Here is an 18,791-nt window from a genome sequence, read left to right as displayed (position 1 = left end):
AGTTATCCAAATTGTAAACGAAATTTGCTTGTCCCACCACTTCGGTAGGTAAGATATACCACTTCATTGCAAGATGCCTTTATCCACTTCATTGTCTTCTCACTTATTGTTGTTGCAAGTCCAGCTATTGTCAATCGCATCTAGCAGATTTATGATTCAATTACCGAACAACACAAGCCTCTATACCGAATAGTACCGCAATAGTATTACATGTTTTAACTTAGTATGGTTTGTAAGAGCTCGTGAACCTTAATTTAGTGTTCTTATGTTTTTTTTTTGTTTTGTTTAGCCCTAGTTTGTATGCTGGTTTTAATTAATGCAAATTTTCTCAATGTAAAAAAAAAAAAAAAAGAAAATATCACTTTACTAGAATGGTATGTTCTTCCAAGTACATAATTTTGTTCAGTGAGTGAGTGTTTGAAACTTGGAAGGGTTGCAATTGCTAATTCTTTTAAGATGGTTGATGGGTATAACCTCCTAAGATCTTAATAAACTCTTTATTAGAGCTGACAATTATTTATGTGTGAATGGATTATCCACCCACTCTCCAGATAAATGGCTGAAGAGCGCAATGAGGCTGGTGATGGATGGGTGATGGGTGGAGTGAGTGGTAGGGTGACTTGGAGATGGGTGAGATTTTTTTGATCCATCACCTGCTCCATCCATCTACCTATGTTGTATATATAATATATATATATATATATTATATAAATATATATATATATATATATATATATATATATATATATATATATATATATATATATATATATATATATATATATATATATATATATATATATATTATTTTTTTAGTATTAAATTTTGGCATGTATTAAGAATTGATAATTTATATTTAGTCGTTTTGTTGTTAATCGAAAGCTAAATTTTCATTTACTAATTTTTTTAAAATTGTCAAGTTACAAACTATTTTTTTCTGATATTATCCATTTTCCGCCCCCTCCACCATCCCCATCTGTGGTTGATGGATGGGACGAATATGAATGGAACTTCCAGATGATGAATAGTGTAGATGGAGATTTGATTCGTGTGTGATGAAGTGAATTGAGATCCACCTAATCCATCTCCTATGCATTGCCAAGTAATGCCAACTTTACTCTCTATGACTCTAACCTTATCCATTTTCTTCTCCATGGTGCTAACTGCTAACAAGACTATCAACCAATACAGATATCATTATAAAGTGCCAGCACCGACACATGAATCACCAAGAAGTGACCAATCATAATTAATTACAATTAGCCTCCTATATGCTAAATAATTAAAATAAATCCCTAAATGACTAAAATCAGACAATTTGATAATGTACTTACCATATGAATTTAAATTTTTGTTGCTTGACTTTCAAATATTTTGCCCGGATTTTGAACTAGGGTGTTTTTGTAGCCTTACTTTTATAATCTACTTTTAGTAATTTTTATTCTTTTTGTTTAACTAATACTAAGAGCATCTCCAATGATTTCATATAAGGGCATGCTTGCAATTTTTGCTAAATATGTAGCTGTAGTTTAACCATTGGAGAAAAGAAAAATAAACCTGCTTGCAAGCAAGTGTAGCTCAAACAAGCTAAGTAGCTTGAAAAAAATAAGAGTGAACACATCCAATTATAATATGCCATGTGGAAACTTTTATTTATTTCTATGTTTTAGAAAAATGACAAGCTAAAAAGTGATGTAGCTTACTATTGGGAGACTATGTAGCTAGAAAGAAATGTTGCTTGAAAAGATGACGTGGCAAGTCAAGGGACAAGGTGTTGTAGCTTATCATTGGAGTTGTTCTTAATCTGCTGTTTGAAACAACAATTTGTGATCGCCAAATATTCCAACTTCACTCCATTTTCTCTCTCTTTACAAAATCCCCAACCATATTCAATTAAAGTACACAACCACTGCCTTTCACTTGCAAGCTCAAACAAGCCTCAATCATGCTGATCCCTGATTCCCCAGAATCGTTGCTATTTAAAGTACAAGCTGCATGGAGTAGACTAGTCAGAACAAGTTGAATAAAGTAGGTCTGTCTACTCCTGACAGGTTCCAAAAAGTATACAACTTTTGTCGTACAACCCTCAAGCAATATGAGCATGATACACCAAATGGCCAATACTTATTTTCTATGAGGAAGATATATACACAATAGCAAGAGCTTTAAATGAGCAAAAAATAGCCTTGGATGTATATTGAATGTACTCAAAGAAGTATATAATGCAAACAAAAATAAAAGTGAAACTTCTCTGCTCAAATTATCAACCATTCTAAAACTACTAAACTAGTATCGAAAATAGAATGTAATACGGTAAATGGGAGGAAAAATGACCCCCCCCCCCCAATTTCATTAAACCTGTAGGACTGCAGCATTCACATGAACAATCTTACAAATGGAAAGGGAGAGGAAACGTGCTTTAACGACTTAATGAGAGCTTTGTTAGTATGTAATCTGAATTATCATACACTAAAATTGATCTCCAAGATTCAAGTTCCAGTAATTCTCTCAATACGCAAGTACTCCAATCCATCGGCAAAATATCAGATATTCCACCTTAAAACTAGATGAATTACATAATCCAAAAATTCTAGCAGCATTTCAACCTGTGCCTCCAATTTGTTCGCTTGCATGCAAATCAGTCTTCAATAGGTTCGATTCCGAAACTGATCAAAGCAGGGGAATGATTGCATTAAAAAGGAAGTGTGTAAACAGCAGCAAAGTTTCAAGAGTACATCAATTATATAGAACAGTGGACAAAGGCAATATATGCCATCAAAAGAAGGGTAGCATACGACATACCTTTTAACAAAGTTTGCCAAGTTCACTCATCATCAAGTTCAACAGTCCCAACATCCTTATTCACAATCTAATACCAATCAAAACAATGTCATGCAACGTTTAGAGCATGCTGTGAAGTGGGATAACAACATGATCATGAGTACAAGTACAAGAACTTAAAAATCAAACCATCAGTACTACGAAAGTTGAGATGGTAATAAGACACCTATGAATAAGAGCAACAAGCTCGTCTGATATTAAAGATCGCCATGCAAACAAGTCGTATTTGATGTATTAGACAATACCTATGATCTCAGGATGAAAGCAAAAGAAAACAGCATTCTCGATTCTGTTAGAGATCAATTAAAGGTAAATATGGTGTTAAAAAATTTAAGAGAAAATGGAAACACTCTAATTCATTGGGGGATGCTAGTCTTTATCCCGAGAACAGACGTAACACGAGTACACAAACTCTCAAAGTTACATGTAAGAATAACTTGAACTCAGTTGAATAGGGTGAATGTTACCTGTGATATGTAGTCTTTAATTTTCTGGCTGACTTCACCGTCTAATGCTCTCTCAGCGAGCTCATACATAACAGTGTTCCCTTCAGGGCCCTTAACTTTATCCTTATGAAGATACCTGCAGATGGGTAAGGAAACACTCTCATAAAAGTAATTGATACATTTTACTATCTTCTTTTTTCAGAATTAAGCAAATAAATACCTCTGTAGTACAAGTGCCTCCAGTGAGAGCTTGACATTTCCAAGAGCTGGATGATTTTCATCAGTTTCTTGCAATCCCATCCGTCTCATGTGATGCCAAAGATTTTCTATAAAATAAAATGCCAGTTAAAAAGAAACGCAATTTAAGAGTGGTAGGTTCTGAAGATAGTGCAAAAATTATTGTATAGGCATGTCGTGATTTCCAGCATCATCATCACAACATAATAATGCAAAAGCTTGCACGCATACAGATTATGGTGAACCTTCTGAGATTTTGCCTCCAGCGAGGTGCACAATACTGACAACAACGAATGTGAAACCAGTCAGGTGTGCTGTACTGATGTCCTCAACATACTTCTGATATATGTTGGCAGGCAGCTGACTAATGACAATATATGATCTCATATCAGCAACACCTTAAACAAATAAGACAGTTATTTAGTAAAAGCCCCAGAAAAGATCATTCAACAAAAGACAGAGTACAAGAAAATGCTCATTTGAATTAGAAACTCTTCATATGACTAAAGAGCAAGTATTTCTTAGACTGTTTCCCTATGAGACCAAAAGGTTAGAGATGGTCCTAATGAAAAGGCTCAACTTCTCGCTAAAAGTTCAGTGAAAAGTTACCTAGGTAAGTTTAAAAATTGCGCCTTTTTAGAAATCTGTCAAATATAACTAAACATTATCCAAAATCCATGAAGATCTACCCTTTAAAATGAGTGGTAATAATTCCATATCCCTAATCTGTAGCTTTCACAAGTATTCAAATACGAAAGGGGTATTCACACCTAAGCAACATAGTATTCTTTATAGCCGTGCACATGAACCAAAATCTATTTAAATTCATCCCAAGAAAAATTCAGAGCATATAATTCTGGGCAGACCTGATTTTCACAATGAAAAGTCACATCTCCAGTATTTCAAAAAAAATGATTAACTTCAGGAAAAATTATTAAACATACAAAAAGGATCAATTGTCAAAAGGTGTTAGTAAGTATAAAGCATTAACTACTACAGCTAGTCAGCTACTCAGCTATTGTTGATCAACTCACTGGTTAAATTGTTCAAAAATCAATCTTTCTGACGTGTAATAGATAATTCACTAACACGAAGAACAACCTAAATCAACATAACCAGCTTGCAAACCTCTCACTGATTTTTGGTAATCAACATGAACAAGGGTATGTGATACTCACTCTGTTGCGCACCGCGAGTCTGATTTTTGGTGGATGTACGAGTACGCTGAAGCTCCTTCAACTCATAACCAAATATGCTTGCAAGCTTCTCTTTGGCCTTATCGATCACAGCAGCAGGAAGCGCTCGCTGTCGATAATTCTTGGTAATTATTTGAGTAAGTTCATCCCTTTTGATCGGACATCCTGAGCTTTGATGAGTTTTAAATAGAACGTAGCGGATTACCTCAGCAACAAGTCTATCCTTCTCCTGCATAATCCCCCAAAACCAGAAATTAAAAATGATTACCAGTATATTGAATTGCTAATCATCAATTTGGGGAAAATGACAAACCTGATCAGATATATCAAATTGAGAAAGATCTTCAGCATTAGTACTCATTCCTGAAGTAAATTAACTGAAACATCAATTTACTGAGCATGTCAAAGATCAAACCCTAGAAAATGTGAATTTTTTTTATACAAGAGACTAAATTTCCAGAAATTACTTGAAATTTAATACATGAATTATAAACTGACTAAAAGTTAATTGAACAAGAATTAGTAGAGCAAATATTATAGAGCGATAATAACCAAAATGCATTGCAACAAAAAAAAAAGAGAGATATAGTGATACCTGATCACTCGTTTGCTAGGCGAAAATTCAATTGAGAATAAGCGGCCTAGGGTTTCTGGGAAATTGGGACTAAGGGAACCTGAATAGGGAATTGATGAGCGAATTTGGAGTGAAAATTAGGATTTTTCTCTCATTTTTCCCGCCCAATCTTTCTATCACCAACGAAAGTGGACACGTTCCCTTGACTATTTTTTCTCATTCAAAATTTCTTAGGCAATTTGGCCGGTTCGCTTCAAGTTATTTTTAAATATTTTTAATAATTGGAAAGGTCCGTTAAAAATGCGCTTTGATCTAAAAGAACCGGTTAAGCAAGTTAAAATATCACGTGTCATGCTCTTATTGGTTTTACTTGATTTATTTTTGTTTTGCTTTTTTATCACACCATCCTTACCATTTCACTACTCCCACCCCACTGCCACCCCTCCCCTTCCTCCCCCTCCTCAACCACCAGTCCCACTCCACCATCTCTCTCGCTCTTCTCTTTCTCCTCTTACCTCAATTCAATTTGATCGCAGTGAGCTCCTTCCTTATCAATCACCACTTTTCCACCTTTAGTTTTCTTTCTTCTAACAAATGTTCATCACCATTCACAACTTTTAAACCACAAACTCATGTTTTCTCTCTCCCCCCCCCCCTTCAATGGCGACGACAACATTCAAGCCGGCGTCGAGAAGAACCTCAATTGCAGGAGATGCCAATTCAACCAGCAGTAGTAGAAGCAGCAACATAAAAACAAGAACAAAAAAAAATTGTACCTTTTTCACCAGCATCACTATCCTTACACTTAAGAATCTTTCTCACATTCTTACTAAGAAACAAATTTTTGCTCATTTTATTTTTTTGTATTTTATATTTTTGCTCATTTTAAGAACTTTTTGCTCATTTTAAGAAACTTTTTGCTCATTTTATGTTCTTAAAAAGATAAGATGAGCAAAAAACATAAAATGAGCAAAAAATTGTAAAATGAGCAAAAATTTCTCAAAATGAGCGAAAACATAAAATGAGCAAATACAAAATGAACAAGAGTTTGTAAAATTCACGCCCAGCTCCATTCCCCTTATGTGCTACTCTTGATGAGTTTCGAAGGTTTATAGACGTTCTTCCCTCCCCTTGTGTGTTACTCTAGATGAGTTTCTTTATTTGAAAATTCACACCCAGCTCCATTCAGTGTTAGACTCAAAATCTGTTTTCAATATAACTCATAATAATCGTGCAAATACATATACTGATGGTAATGAGGGGTTCTCATCAGTCTCAATTTTTGAACTCGAAAAGAAGCTTGTAGGGTTGTACTTGTGCTATGTGTTGTGGGTCCAGCCCACTTGTTGCACAAGTAAGTAATTTTCATCTTGTGTTTGTAAGCACAAAATGTTGGCTTATGTTTTTAGTGCAGTTGAGGCTAGATGTGTTGGATTATGTCGTAATTCTTGGAATATTTATTGATGAATTATTGGGACCTAAGAGGGAGAGAGGTTAGCAATAAGAAAAATAGAAAAACACACACTTAAAAAGAGAGAAGAAAGAGAGAGAAGAACAACTCGTATTTTTCAGAACATTTGGGACCAAAATTATCATTTGTCAGAGTTTCAAATGTTGGATCATGCTGATTTCTGGTCATCTTGTAGGAGATACATAGGGACTCCTTTCTAACGGTCGGGTCGTCGTTTTGAGCTCTGGTTCGTCCGTGGTCGCAGCGGGACAAAACTTAGGTAATTGGGTATTCTTAATCTTTTACTTCTCAATTGTGTATCTCTTATGTATGGAAGTGTCCATGTGTTGTGAACCTTTGTATAATTGATTTGGGGTTTTTTTTGCCCCAATTTTATCATAATAAGAAATAAAACTACAATCAAGATGAGGCATAAATAAAACATTATTTAGTTTAGATTTCCAGTAAGAATCAAACATTATTTAGCTTCTGCAAAACTACCATCCGGCAAACCCACCTGACATCCATTTATTTTCCGTGCTGCACACAACTGTGAAACCATTTTTGTCACATGATATGTAGCACCTGTATTAATAATCCATGAAGACTCTCCGTTTAGATGATCTCTAGGTTCAGGCAAGTTCAGCAAATCCAAGAGATTCTGCCACAGAGCAGGAGTGATGCCTGCAAGTCCTGCACTAACTGCATCCTGTGGTTGGGAATTCGAACCTTCCCCCCACTCGACTTCACCTGCAAACCGCTGCCACCACATCCTTGTTGGCGTGTGCTAGTGGTGCACCTCGATCACCACAACAAGCAAGATGTTCGTCAGCCTCGCGTCGCCGAGCCACCACGTCGACCCCTAGGTCAGTTATCCCACCACTTGGGGTACCCATTAATCTCAAAACAGTTGGGAACATCATGTCCTTCAGGATGACAGTGAGTACAGACCACAAAATCATTAAAAGTACGAGTTTTTGGGCGAGTTTCTACCTTAAAATCCAAGTTCTTACCCAACGTAGGTAAAGAAGAAACGTGTGGGGCCTTTAGGTGCTCTTCTCGAGCGATTATTTGATAGGGACGGGCCACCTTTTCTGCTTACAATAACTAATTTCATATTTGAGTTGACGAATCTGCGTTCCATTACAAACGCAATAATGTTCCTTCAGACATGACCACAAATCATGAGCGTTTCCAAAGAACGACACCAATGAGCGAAGGTGCGGGGAAATAGTGTTTAGAAGGCACGAAACGAGCACAGAATGAATCTTGCTCCAATCTGCCAACTTTTCCGTCGTAGTAGGCTTGGTTATAGTTAGAGATGGCAGCGGGTAATGGACCCTACCCGAATCCGTGGATCCAGATCCATTTTTGACGAATATGGATCCTCAAATTTTGGACCCTATGGATCCGGGTAGGATCTGTATCGTCCTTGAAAAAAACAAATCTGGACGGGGTCCTAGATAATTACCCGGATCCAGATCCGTTTACATGTTTTTATAATATTATTATAATTTAATATTATATTTTGCTAATATTATAATATTAGTTATTACATGTAAAATGGATTTTCGCTTGAATTTCGGATTATTGTTATAATTAATGTGTGATTTTTGTGCGAATTTACCGGATAATTAAGTTCGAAAATTGGGTTGATAACTAATCTATCGTTTGATCATTAAATAATTGTAAGTAGTTGCAATGGTTATTTTTCAAAAATTAAATGTATTTTTTGGTTGATATTTGATGACTTTATTGTTTAAAATCTTTAATTATTGTGAAAATTAGGGTAGTTTGAAGACAATAGGCAAGGATCCGTTTTGGATCCGTTTAGGACCCGGATCCGTAGGATCCATACGGATCTAAATCTGGATCCTCATTCTTATTACCCAGTGGATACAGGTAGGATATGGATCCTTGCCTAAACAACGGATCTGGATCCTAGAGGACCCTGTCCAGATCCTACCCATTGCCATCTCTAGTTATAGTACCATCTAAAAATCCAAGTTTCTGTTTTGCATTCAAAGACATGCGAATCGTGTATGCCCATTCATCAAAGTTATCATCTTTCAACTGAATCGGAGTGAGTAAGTTTCCCGGATCATCATTAGAGCCTAAAAAATGGACTGGGTCGGGTTTGTGTGGTTTTGTTTCATTGTTTTCGGTCATGATTACTCGACGATTGCCGCAATAATAGGTTCGAAGAGGCAAAGCTACGACGAACAATCAAAGGGACGATCGAAAAATCAAAGCTTGGTTCGAGTTTGTTGGTTCGGTCTGGTCGGACAGAGACTCGAAAAAAATAAATTTCTTGCTTCGTGTTTTCCGAAGGTTTGGCTTTTAGGTGGAGGGTAGAGAGAAAAGTTTTAATTAGCTCATGCTACCATGTTAAGTTAGGTTTAAGTTGCGTCATCATTCTCATTCATCACCAAAATATATTTATACATTCTAAGGACAAGAGTCCTATTCCAACACAGACAAGGAATAATAATATACATCATATGAGTCCTAACATCTTCATATCAATAATGATGATGATAGTGGCAACAATATTGATCAAGTGCCTATAGCAGAATTTAAGGGGGAAAATGTTCTGCTTTACATTGACCAAGTGGAAACACCATTAGTCACTTATTATACATTGCTCGAGTGGTATCATCGGACTAAGACAGTAAGGGTCACTGATTTTGAAGTTGTATTTGTTCACTTTGATGGCAAAGTTAATTAATGCGTATTTTGATCGTCGAGAGCCAATGCCAATTCCATGGTTGTGTCCCCTTTGACCCCGAACAAGCAGTTTTTATGGAAGAAAATATACTCAAGGGTGGTACATATAAGGGTAAGCTTGCATCATTTGACGAAGATGGTCATATCATTACATTTTAGGCTGAATATCTTCCAAACTCATTTGGGCCCGAGGGTTTTCCACCATATGATGCCTTGCACAATGAGATGGTATACCATGTTGGGCATGAATATGATCTAGACATGGATGATTTGTTAGATTATGATGCGGATGCGCCTCTGAGAAAGGAAGCCCTTTATTTAGAAATGGACTTAATGCACAAAGTCTTTTTCTCATAATAAATGCATCGATCTTGTTGTGAATGTCAATCGCTCTTCCCATGAGTTATCTTTCTTCCGGGGTACTAGGTACTCCCAGGTGTACTTAAAAGGTTCTTCAATTAATATCTATCAAATATCTTACTTAAGTTCCTTAAGTGTCAGCACAAATAGGGGAAATCTTAGTGCCAGACTGTCAGCTAAGAAGAATGAAGGGTATACGTTAGGATAAGCGTATGATTAGCAGACTATAAGAAGGAGAGTAAAAGGAATAAAGAGGGTGTGTAATTTTGAGTAAATTGTAGTCACTTGGGAGACTCTAAGCCTCTCGAATGCTTTCTTTATGTTGTTTGTCATTAATCAAAGCTATTAACTTTTTTCCTCTATTCCTGTGTTTTCTTTTTCTTGCTCTCAGCCTCTCAGGTGACTTGTGAGTGAGTGAAATCATCACAAATAGAATCTGATCCCCTATATACATATATATGTGGATGGGCCATTGTTTTAGATACATTAAGAATTACAAACACATTAACATGCTTGGGTAAACTTGTGGGATTGAAGAATTCCGAATAATTTTTAATTGATTGGTGTTACAAGGTTGGGTTTCCCCTTGTTATTGGAAGGGGTTTCCACGTATATATTGTAGAGAAGAGAGATAGAGTTTGAGAAAAGTTATATGTTATCATATTACGTTTACAACAATATATAGTAACAAACCTTCTGTGATTAGTTATAACTACTAGCTATAGTTTAGGAAGAGATAACTCTACGTAATATACAAGAGAATATCCTATTGATATGGTTACAACAAATATCTAATATAAGAGAAGATAGATTAGGGACTTATTCTATCTTTATCATGCCCCGGCAAATTGGGCGGCCAAGATGAGAGGCTAATTTGGATGACAAGAAGATGATGTGTAGCATGTGGCAACGGTTTAGTAAGAGCATCAGCGAGTTGGTCTCAAGTAGAGATGTAAGAGACACACATCATGCCAACTTGAAAATTCTCGCGCAAAGTGATAGTCAAGGCCCAAGTGTGTTTCATATTTTGAGTGGAAAACCGGATTAGCATTGACATAGGTCACGCCGGCATTGTCACAATAGATAATTGGGGAATGAGGGACCTTGCACCCAAGCTCTTCTAACAAATTTCAGACCTAAAGCAAATCGACAGTTGTGTTGGCAACAACCATATATTCGGCTTCAGTGGAGGAACGATCCCGAGTACGTTGTTGGCGGGAAGTCCACGAGATTGCATTTTTTCCCAAGTTGACGATGTAGGTTGTGGTAGATATGTAATCATTGGTATCGCGAGCCCAACCGGAATCAGAATACACATGAAGAGTGGATGGGGAGTCTTTGTACAATATGAGGCTCATGTGTGAAATGCCATATAAATAGCAGAGAAGTCGACGTAACGCTTGCATATGATCTTGAGTGGGATGTTGCATGTATTGCGCAAGCTTATTTACCGCAAAGGCGACATCGGGGGGAGTTAAGACCAAGTACTGTAAGCTGCCAATAATAGTGCGGTAGGAAGTGGAGTCATCAAGAAGTGTTCCATGTATGATAATGTAGGGTTAGTGACCATTGGAGTTGCTAGGGGTTTTGCGTCATCCTCGTTTGCTTTATACAAGATATCACTAATGTACTTCTTTTGACTTAGGAATAAACCTTGAGGGTGTGGCAGGACCTCAACCCCAAGAAAATAGGAGAGAGCACCCAAGTCTTTAAGAGAGAATCGAGAGGCAAGTTGAGTGACGAACTTATCAAGAGCTTGATAATTGTTACTAGTTACAATCATATCATCAACGTACACGAGCAAATAAATAATATTACCATGATAGTCGTTGATAGTGAACAGTGATGAGTTAGAGATTGTATTCCAAAAGCCAACCTCGAGTAACTAGCGCTGTAACTCTGTGTACCAAGCCCGAGGGGGGGGGTGCTTTAAGCCATAGTGAGCTTTATTAAGTTTACATGTATGATTGGGGAACTTCGGATCAGCATACCCCGAGGGTTGTATAGTGTAAACTTCATATGTGAGGGTGTCTTGGAAAAAAGCATTATTAATGTCGAAACCAGACAGTGGAGGGTTTAACAGGAGTAAAACGTCTCACTATAGTCAATTCCAACAAGTTGGTTAAAGCCACGAGCAACATAGTGGGCTTAATATTTGGTGATGTTGCCATCCGGGTGTTTCTTTATCCGAAATATACATTTACATGTGACAACGTTTTGTGATGGGGAGGGGGGAACCAAATCCGATGTTTTGTTTTTTATCAAGGCCGCCAATTCCTCATCCATGGCTTTACGCCAAACCGGGTTTTTGAGAGCTTGGGTTATGGTTTTGGGTTCAGTTTCATGGTTAAGGATAGCAGTGAGGTTGAGCTTGGTTATTGGTTTGCGGATGCCATGAGATAGGCAGGTGTTGTGGGCAAGAGGGGAGTGAGTTTGCAGGTGGGGTGTTGTGTGGTGGAGAGGGTGAGCTGGGAGGGGTAGGCGGAGTGTGTGGGATGGCTGGACAGGAGGGTCGAGAGATGTGAGAGAAAGGGGACACCATTCCTCAAGTATACGTGGGAGATTAAGGTGAGTGCGAGAGAGTTCGAAGAACGGAAACTTTTGTTCAACAAAGTGCACATGACAAGAGTTATAGACTTTGCTAGTTTGAATATTGAGACAATAGTAAGCACTCTAAGTGGCCGAATTTCCTATGAAGACACACGGGACAAAGTTGGGGTTGAGTTTGTGGGTGGTGTAGGGCTTGAGCCAAGGGTAGCAAAGGCACACAAAACTCCGTAGTTTGATCTAGTTGGGTTTAGTTCCAGATAGAGCGGAGTAGGGAGAGGCATTTTTAATAGTGGGTGTCGGAAGACGATCTATGAGATAAACTGCAGTGCTACATGCATTTGACCAAAAAGTTAATGACATGGATGAGTGAGTTAGAGAAAGCAGTTTCGACAATGTGTCGATGACGTCATTCGAAAATACCATTTATGTTGGGGAGTGTGAGGAGGGGAGGTGAGACGAGAAATGCCATCAATTGAGAGATAAATGTTTAGAGCATCATACTCACCTTCATTATCGGAGTAAAGTGTGATGATGGGATTTTGAAAATATTTTTCCACTAAAGCTTTGAATGTAATAACTGAAGGTTTAGTATCAGATTTAAGTTTGAGTGCATGAAGCCAAGTATATTTTGAGAAATGATCAATAAAATATGACATAATATTTATAGCCATCATGAGAGGAGAGGGGAAGTCCATAAATGTTTTTAGACGTATTGTAAAGGTGCATTTGAAGTTATAGAAGAAATATGAAACGGAAGTTGGTAACTTCTACTGCAAGCACGTGCATTATAATCTAAAGTAGAAATACTAGAAACATGGAGATTATTTTGAGATATAAGATGCCTAAACACTTTTTGAGATGGATGCCCCTAAGCGGTGATGCCAGTCACGAGACGTTAAAGAGGTGCTTGCGAAGACTTGTGGAGACACGAAATGGAGTTCATAAACGCCAGAATTACCCTACCCCTGGAAGATAGATGCCCCCATTTTGAGATCCTTCACAACAAAGGAAGAGGATAAGAATTCAATAGAAGCATTGTTATCATGACAGAGTTGAGAAATTTACACAATGTTACGAGACATAGCAGGAACATATAAAACATTGTTTATAGTGATGAGATGAGATAAATAAGAAAGAGAGAGAGCCTATATGAGAGATGTGAAGACCCGTACCAAGTACAGTGTAACAGCCCGCTCTTTCGAGCTGCTAATGGAACACACTCGACAACCATAAACAACAATTAACTCTTAATTAAATTACTTCGCAGCGGAAAAACAACCTTAATTACACCAATAACTCGACTAAAGTCCCAAATATTATATACAACGATATATAAATAACTATTCTCAAACCAACTATCTAAAATACAAACTCAATCCTTAATCTATGACGACATCATGATCTTGCTTCACTTCCAATTCCGAGCTCTGAATATCAAACCTGCAAATTCAGGGAGAAAATACAAAACAAACAAAATTCCAAAATGAGAGGAAAAACTCGTAACCTTTACTTTAGCCCGTTATAAACATTTTATTTCTCAAATCATTTTCATCTCATTACAACGCTGGCATAGCTCATTCTCTCAAACAAATCAGTGGCAAGTACAGGCTTTGGACAAAGGACAAACGCTGCCTCCAAGGTTCGTTATGGAGCCCAGCAACACTATCCCCAAGGTTCGTTATGGAGCGTAGCCGATCGTATCCGGTCAAAAGAGTAACCATCCTCCACCCATACCTTGCCCACTTTCTATTTTCAGTTCATAAACTAAACCAGCAAAACATTTGCGTATTCATAATCAATCAATGATATTTCATCATCACATTCATATCTATGGCCATAATACGAAGTTATTTACGAAAACAAAACAGAGAGATCACACACACATGGGTATTAGTAAATGATTTTACTGAACATAAAAGTTACCTGAAATGCAATCCAGTTCCTTAATCTCCAAATAATACTCCACTCCATGATCATCCTCCAACAATCACCTCACAATGACAAAATAATCAATCACCAAACTTAGACTAATCTAAACTAGAAAACATAATCATAACCAATTCCCAATCTAGCAATCCTCCACTTAGACATTCAAATTTCCTTAATCCTCATTTCATAATCATAATTCCAAATTATAGAATCAAACTAACTAAACTTCACTTACAACTAAACAAATAGGATACTTATTTGGTAACTAATGATATGAAAACACTCTCCTAAGAACAACAGCAACAACAATGTTACCGACAAGAACACAAGCGTAACACAACAACAACCACACAACATCAACTACGCATAACTACACCAACAACTAGCACAACCACACCTACAACAACACCTCCACCACCAACAATAACACCAAGCATAACAATACCACAACAACAGAACAATAACCAATAACAACTACTCTAACAATTCAATACAACAACAATAACAACAATAGCGACAACGCAACAAGGACAACAACAAAAAACAACAACATGGGATAATTTACAAAACTTGAAATCAGAATTTCAAGAGAAAAAGAAAGAGATGAGTACGCCTCTGCTCATAAGCAGGGTCGTCTTGGATATATTTCGGGCCATGTTCTAAATGAAAATTGGGGCTCTTTATATCTCAAACAATAATATTTTTTATCGATATAACTTCGACAATATATTCCCAATCCTTAATAATACTTACAGTATGTAATGTATCAATTGTGAGTTGGGAATCTGATGGTTTAGAGAACTTGAAATTTAATCCTTTATACAAAGGCTAAAAAAATTAGTTGTTTGAAACAAAAATAATTAGGAGATATCGAAATAAATTGTTCATTGATATTGTTGATGAAAAATAATCTAAATATGAGGAATTTTTTTGATTCTGTTGATAAAACCATTAGTGAGATGGAGAGGCTATAAATTTCCATTGAAAATTGGAGAAGAATAAATCAGGATCAATTAAATGGTTTTCTTTTGGAAATTATGAAAGAAGTCAATGGTAAATAAATGATGGAAGAAAGGAAAGTTGATGAATAAATGGAAAATAAAATCTTAGAAAATGAAAGGAATTGAGCGTGAGAAACAAGAAGATGTGGTACGAAGTATTAGTTCATCAAAGCAAATTATTCATTTTTATTTTTCTTAAAGCAGTTTTTTTTAAAAAAAATAAATTGGGCCCTTCCTAAATATGGGGCCCTGTGCTAGAGAGCTTTTTGCACCTGCCCATCTACGGGCCTGCTCACAAGAGCAGCGAAGAACAGAGGGGGGGGGGGTTCGAAGCTTCAGTGCACGGTGGCAGAACCGACAAGCACCAGTACGTGCGGTGAGGCGGTGCGACGCGAGGCAGCATCGAAATAAAAGGAACGACAACAATACAACACGAGAGAGAGAGAGGACGAGAGACTTGCGTCGTGGTGAGACTGCGAAGTGAAGCACGGGTCTCCGGCGAGAGACCTGACTAATAAAACGACCACGTAGTGGCGGCAAACGACTAGCAGCGAATCGAGGAAACAGGGGAAGAGATATGCAGGCAATGAGGGTTCAACAGGTTTTTCAATTTTTGGGTTTTGGGGTTTCATGGGATTGGAAGGTACGAGAAAGAATAGGGGGTTTGGGGATATTATTTTCAATTTTGACCGACCAAAAGGAAAGAGGGGGTTTTAGGATCCTATTTTGGGAAAAATACAAATCAACTAGTTACACATAAAACTCAATATATAAATTACTAGTAATAATAACTTCATAAAATTAAGTAAATGAATATATTACAACACGACAAATAAAATTCATACTCCATAACTCAAATAAAATAAGAATTTCCGAAACATAATTAACTTAATGAATATAATTAGCATTTAAATAATTGTTCTTAAAAATAGACTATTACATGCCGTCATATGGAGTATGGAGGGATAGGTTGTTGAGATCGTTTGTAACGTAGTGAAAGGCTCCACTGTCGAGGAGCCAAGAAGAGGAAGAGGAGGAGGAGGGTTAGGCTAAGTGAGCGACATGGGCGTGAGGGCGAGTTGGTGAGGCAGCGGTACGTGAAGTGGTGGAGGGAAGATAAGGGGAGGTGAAGCATTGAGAAACCGAGAGATAAAGAGGGGCAGCGTGAAACCACATGACCCTGTTCTCGGCCCTATTGACATTTGTCGAGAAAGGGACGGGAGGAGTATCGAGAACCAGTAGTGTGGGCAGGATGAGGGAGCAGGCTAGGTTAGGTAGTGCGGGAACTAGAGCGGTTGGGAGTGCGGGAAACAGCGGGTAGGGGAGTGGCTAGGTAGTTGAGGATGAACTGGTGTTGATTGAGAGAGAATTACTTGTTAATAAGTTTCTCATGAAGCTCTTCAAATGATATGGGGGTGTCGTGGGCATTGACAGGTTTGCCAAGAGCGGCTAATTAGTCAGCACAAACTTTAAGCGAGTGCATGAAGTCGGTAACGGTGTCGTTACCTTTGGTAATGCGATTGAGCTGGTCTTTAAGATGTTTTATTTGGCCACATCTAGAAAGATCATAGGTTTTCGCAAGGGTCACCCACAAAGCATGGGAGGTAGTGACTAGCGAGATGAGAGGGGTGAGAGATTGCGAGAGTGTGCCAACCAATGCTCCAAACAGGAGCTTGTCTTGGTGAATCTGGTAATGGAATTTGGGGTTCGGGCGTGCAGTGTCATCCACGGTGTGGGTTGGAGGAGGGCACGGGTAAGAGTCGTCGACAAACTTAAATAATTCATGGCCGATGAGGATAGCTTCAAGTTGGTGTTTCTGTGAGAGGTAATTGGTTGATTGGAGTTTGATAGTGTTATGGATACTGAAGAAGGTAAACGGTCGAGATGGGTCGGAACCATTCGGGATTCGGTAGGAGGGAGTTGGTTGCTAGTAGTCATGGAGGAGAAAGCAGAGAAGCGAGGAAAAGGATCAAAAATCTGATACCATGTAGAGACGAGAGATAGAGTTTGAGAAAAGTTATATGATATAATATTACGTTTACAACAATATATAGTAGCAAACCTACTATGATTAGTTGTTGCTATGTATAATTTAGAAAGAGATAGCTCTACGTAATATAGAAGAGAATATCCTATGATATGGTTACAACAAATATCTAATATAAGAGAAGACAAGTCAGACACTTATTCTATCCTTATCATATATGACATTTCTCATTTTTATTTATGTTTTGCGTCTTATTTATGTTCCTTATTTAATTTTCACTTTGCTTGTCTCCGGTCAATAAAAGGAGCATCTCAAAGAGTAAGGTTTCTTCAAAACTCTCACTTTCCTATAGTACATTAATTTTGACCTTATGCTACTACGTAAAATAAAATGCACTTATATTTATATTAGTCAAGTTACACATAGAATTGTAAACTTCCCATCCAGAACTTTAAGTATCCATATACTTCTACAAAAATTGCTATTGTCTATTGTTGGTCAAATATGCTCTTACCTAATTACCAAATAGTGTCTCATTCTTTCATGAACTATTTTGTCTTATGCTCATTTTACCCTGTTCTTCATCTGCTACTCAGATACGGATATACATGGATATGTGTCCAAGTCTATTGACAAAGTTATATTTAAATTTTCTATGGTTTTAGCCCAAAATGAAGTGTGGAAGTATGTGTCCAAGTCGATCCACAAAGCTATATTAAAATTTTCTATGATTTAGCCCAAAATAAAGTGTGGACATGTACATATACATATTGTTAGAAACCGACAGAACGCAATGGCAAAAGAACAAAGATTTCAAGGTTGTGCCGTAGTAGAAGATCACTGACTTGAAAGCAATTAAGGCCCGACAACGATGGTAATCGATCTGGCCGGAAAGCTCCCTAAGGTTTACACAGCGCCTAGACTGCCACCACTAGTAGAATAGACTTTGGAGAAAAGCACGAAACCTAGGAAATAAAGAGAAGAGAAGGAAAAGAACAGAATGTTTTTGTGTATGTTAAACTGATCAGAAGCACTGATTTTATAGGAGAGAATCAGGCCAAAAAACGGAAGGCAGTAAATGGGAGGATATTAAGGGATTGTCATAAATTATGTAACGATCAAAACATTACAAATCTCCAACGGCCACACACGCGCTCATCCCGGTTTCAAAAAGTTAGTTAAGTTAAGTTTATTCCCCAAAGCCCAAAGCCCGGTCCAGGGGAGCGGCGTGCGCGCATATATGTGATAGCAAACCCAAACCAAACATGACATCCAACCACAAAACCATCTCAAGTACCAACTTAATAATAGAAAGGAAGGAGGGAATATAAAAACAAGGAGGCATTCCCTCCCACAAGCAATGTGGGACAATAGAATAAAAGAAGCTAAGGCTTTTCAAGCCTTAACTCCAACAATCCCCCGCAAAGGCTCTGAAAACCAAAAGAAATTCCTGGGTAAGGAAAGGAAAGTACTTAAGCACCAATATCTTTCGA

The 18,791-nt window shown here is 37.6% G+C and overlaps 1 protein-coding gene across 3 annotated transcripts; it reads right to left on the bottom strand.

Annotated features, from left to right (window-relative positions):
* Nucleotides 1-1,633: 1,633 nt before the first annotated feature.
* On the bottom strand, nt 1,634-5,533 carry LOC104892251 (hypothetical protein). Of its 3 annotated transcripts, none has more exons than XM_010678126.4 (8): nt 5,316-5,533; nt 5,034-5,097; nt 4,703-4,949; nt 3,770-3,922; nt 3,508-3,613; nt 3,309-3,423; nt 2,803-2,869; nt 1,634-2,666 (listed from the first exon to the last, which is right to left on the bottom strand). In XM_010678126.4, the coding sequence occupies exons 2-7, from the start codon at nt 5,079-5,081 to the stop codon at nt 2,825-2,827; spliced, it is 714 nt and encodes a 237-aa protein (XP_010676428.1). In that variant the 5' UTR covers nt 5,082-5,097; nt 5,316-5,533; the 3' UTR covers nt 1,634-2,666; nt 2,803-2,824. The 3 variants fall into 3 exon arrangements, with proteins under 3 accessions (XP_010676428.1, XP_048498181.1, XP_010676440.1); XM_048642224.2 differs by having other exon boundaries at nt 1,634-2,643; XM_010678138.4 differs by having other exon boundaries at nt 5,034-5,083.
* Nucleotides 5,534-18,791: the final 13,258 nt, after the last annotated feature.

The sequence above is a fragment of the Beta vulgaris genome, chromosome 1 (assembly GCF_026745355.1).
Source record: "Beta vulgaris subsp. vulgaris cultivar EL10 chromosome 1, EL10.2, whole genome shotgun sequence".
Classification (NCBI taxonomy): Eukaryota; Viridiplantae; Streptophyta; class Magnoliopsida; order Caryophyllales; family Amaranthaceae; genus Beta; species Beta vulgaris.
This window is presented reverse-complemented; position numbering and strand designations above follow the sequence as displayed.

Excerpts from the sequence above, each read along its gene's own strand:
- LOC104892251 (XM_010678126.4), bottom strand. The coding sequence starts at position 5,081 with ATGAGTACTAATGCTGAAGATCTTTCTCAATTTGATATATCTGATCAG. Across the intron at positions 3,424-3,507 it reads GAGGCACTTGTACTACAGAG|GTATCTTCATAAGGATAAAG; the intron begins GTATTTATTTGC and ends ACCCATCTGCAG. Across the intron at positions 2,870-3,308 it reads TTAAAGACTACATATCACAG|ATTGTGAATAAGGATGTTGG; the intron begins GTAACATTCACC and ends GATTGGTATTAG.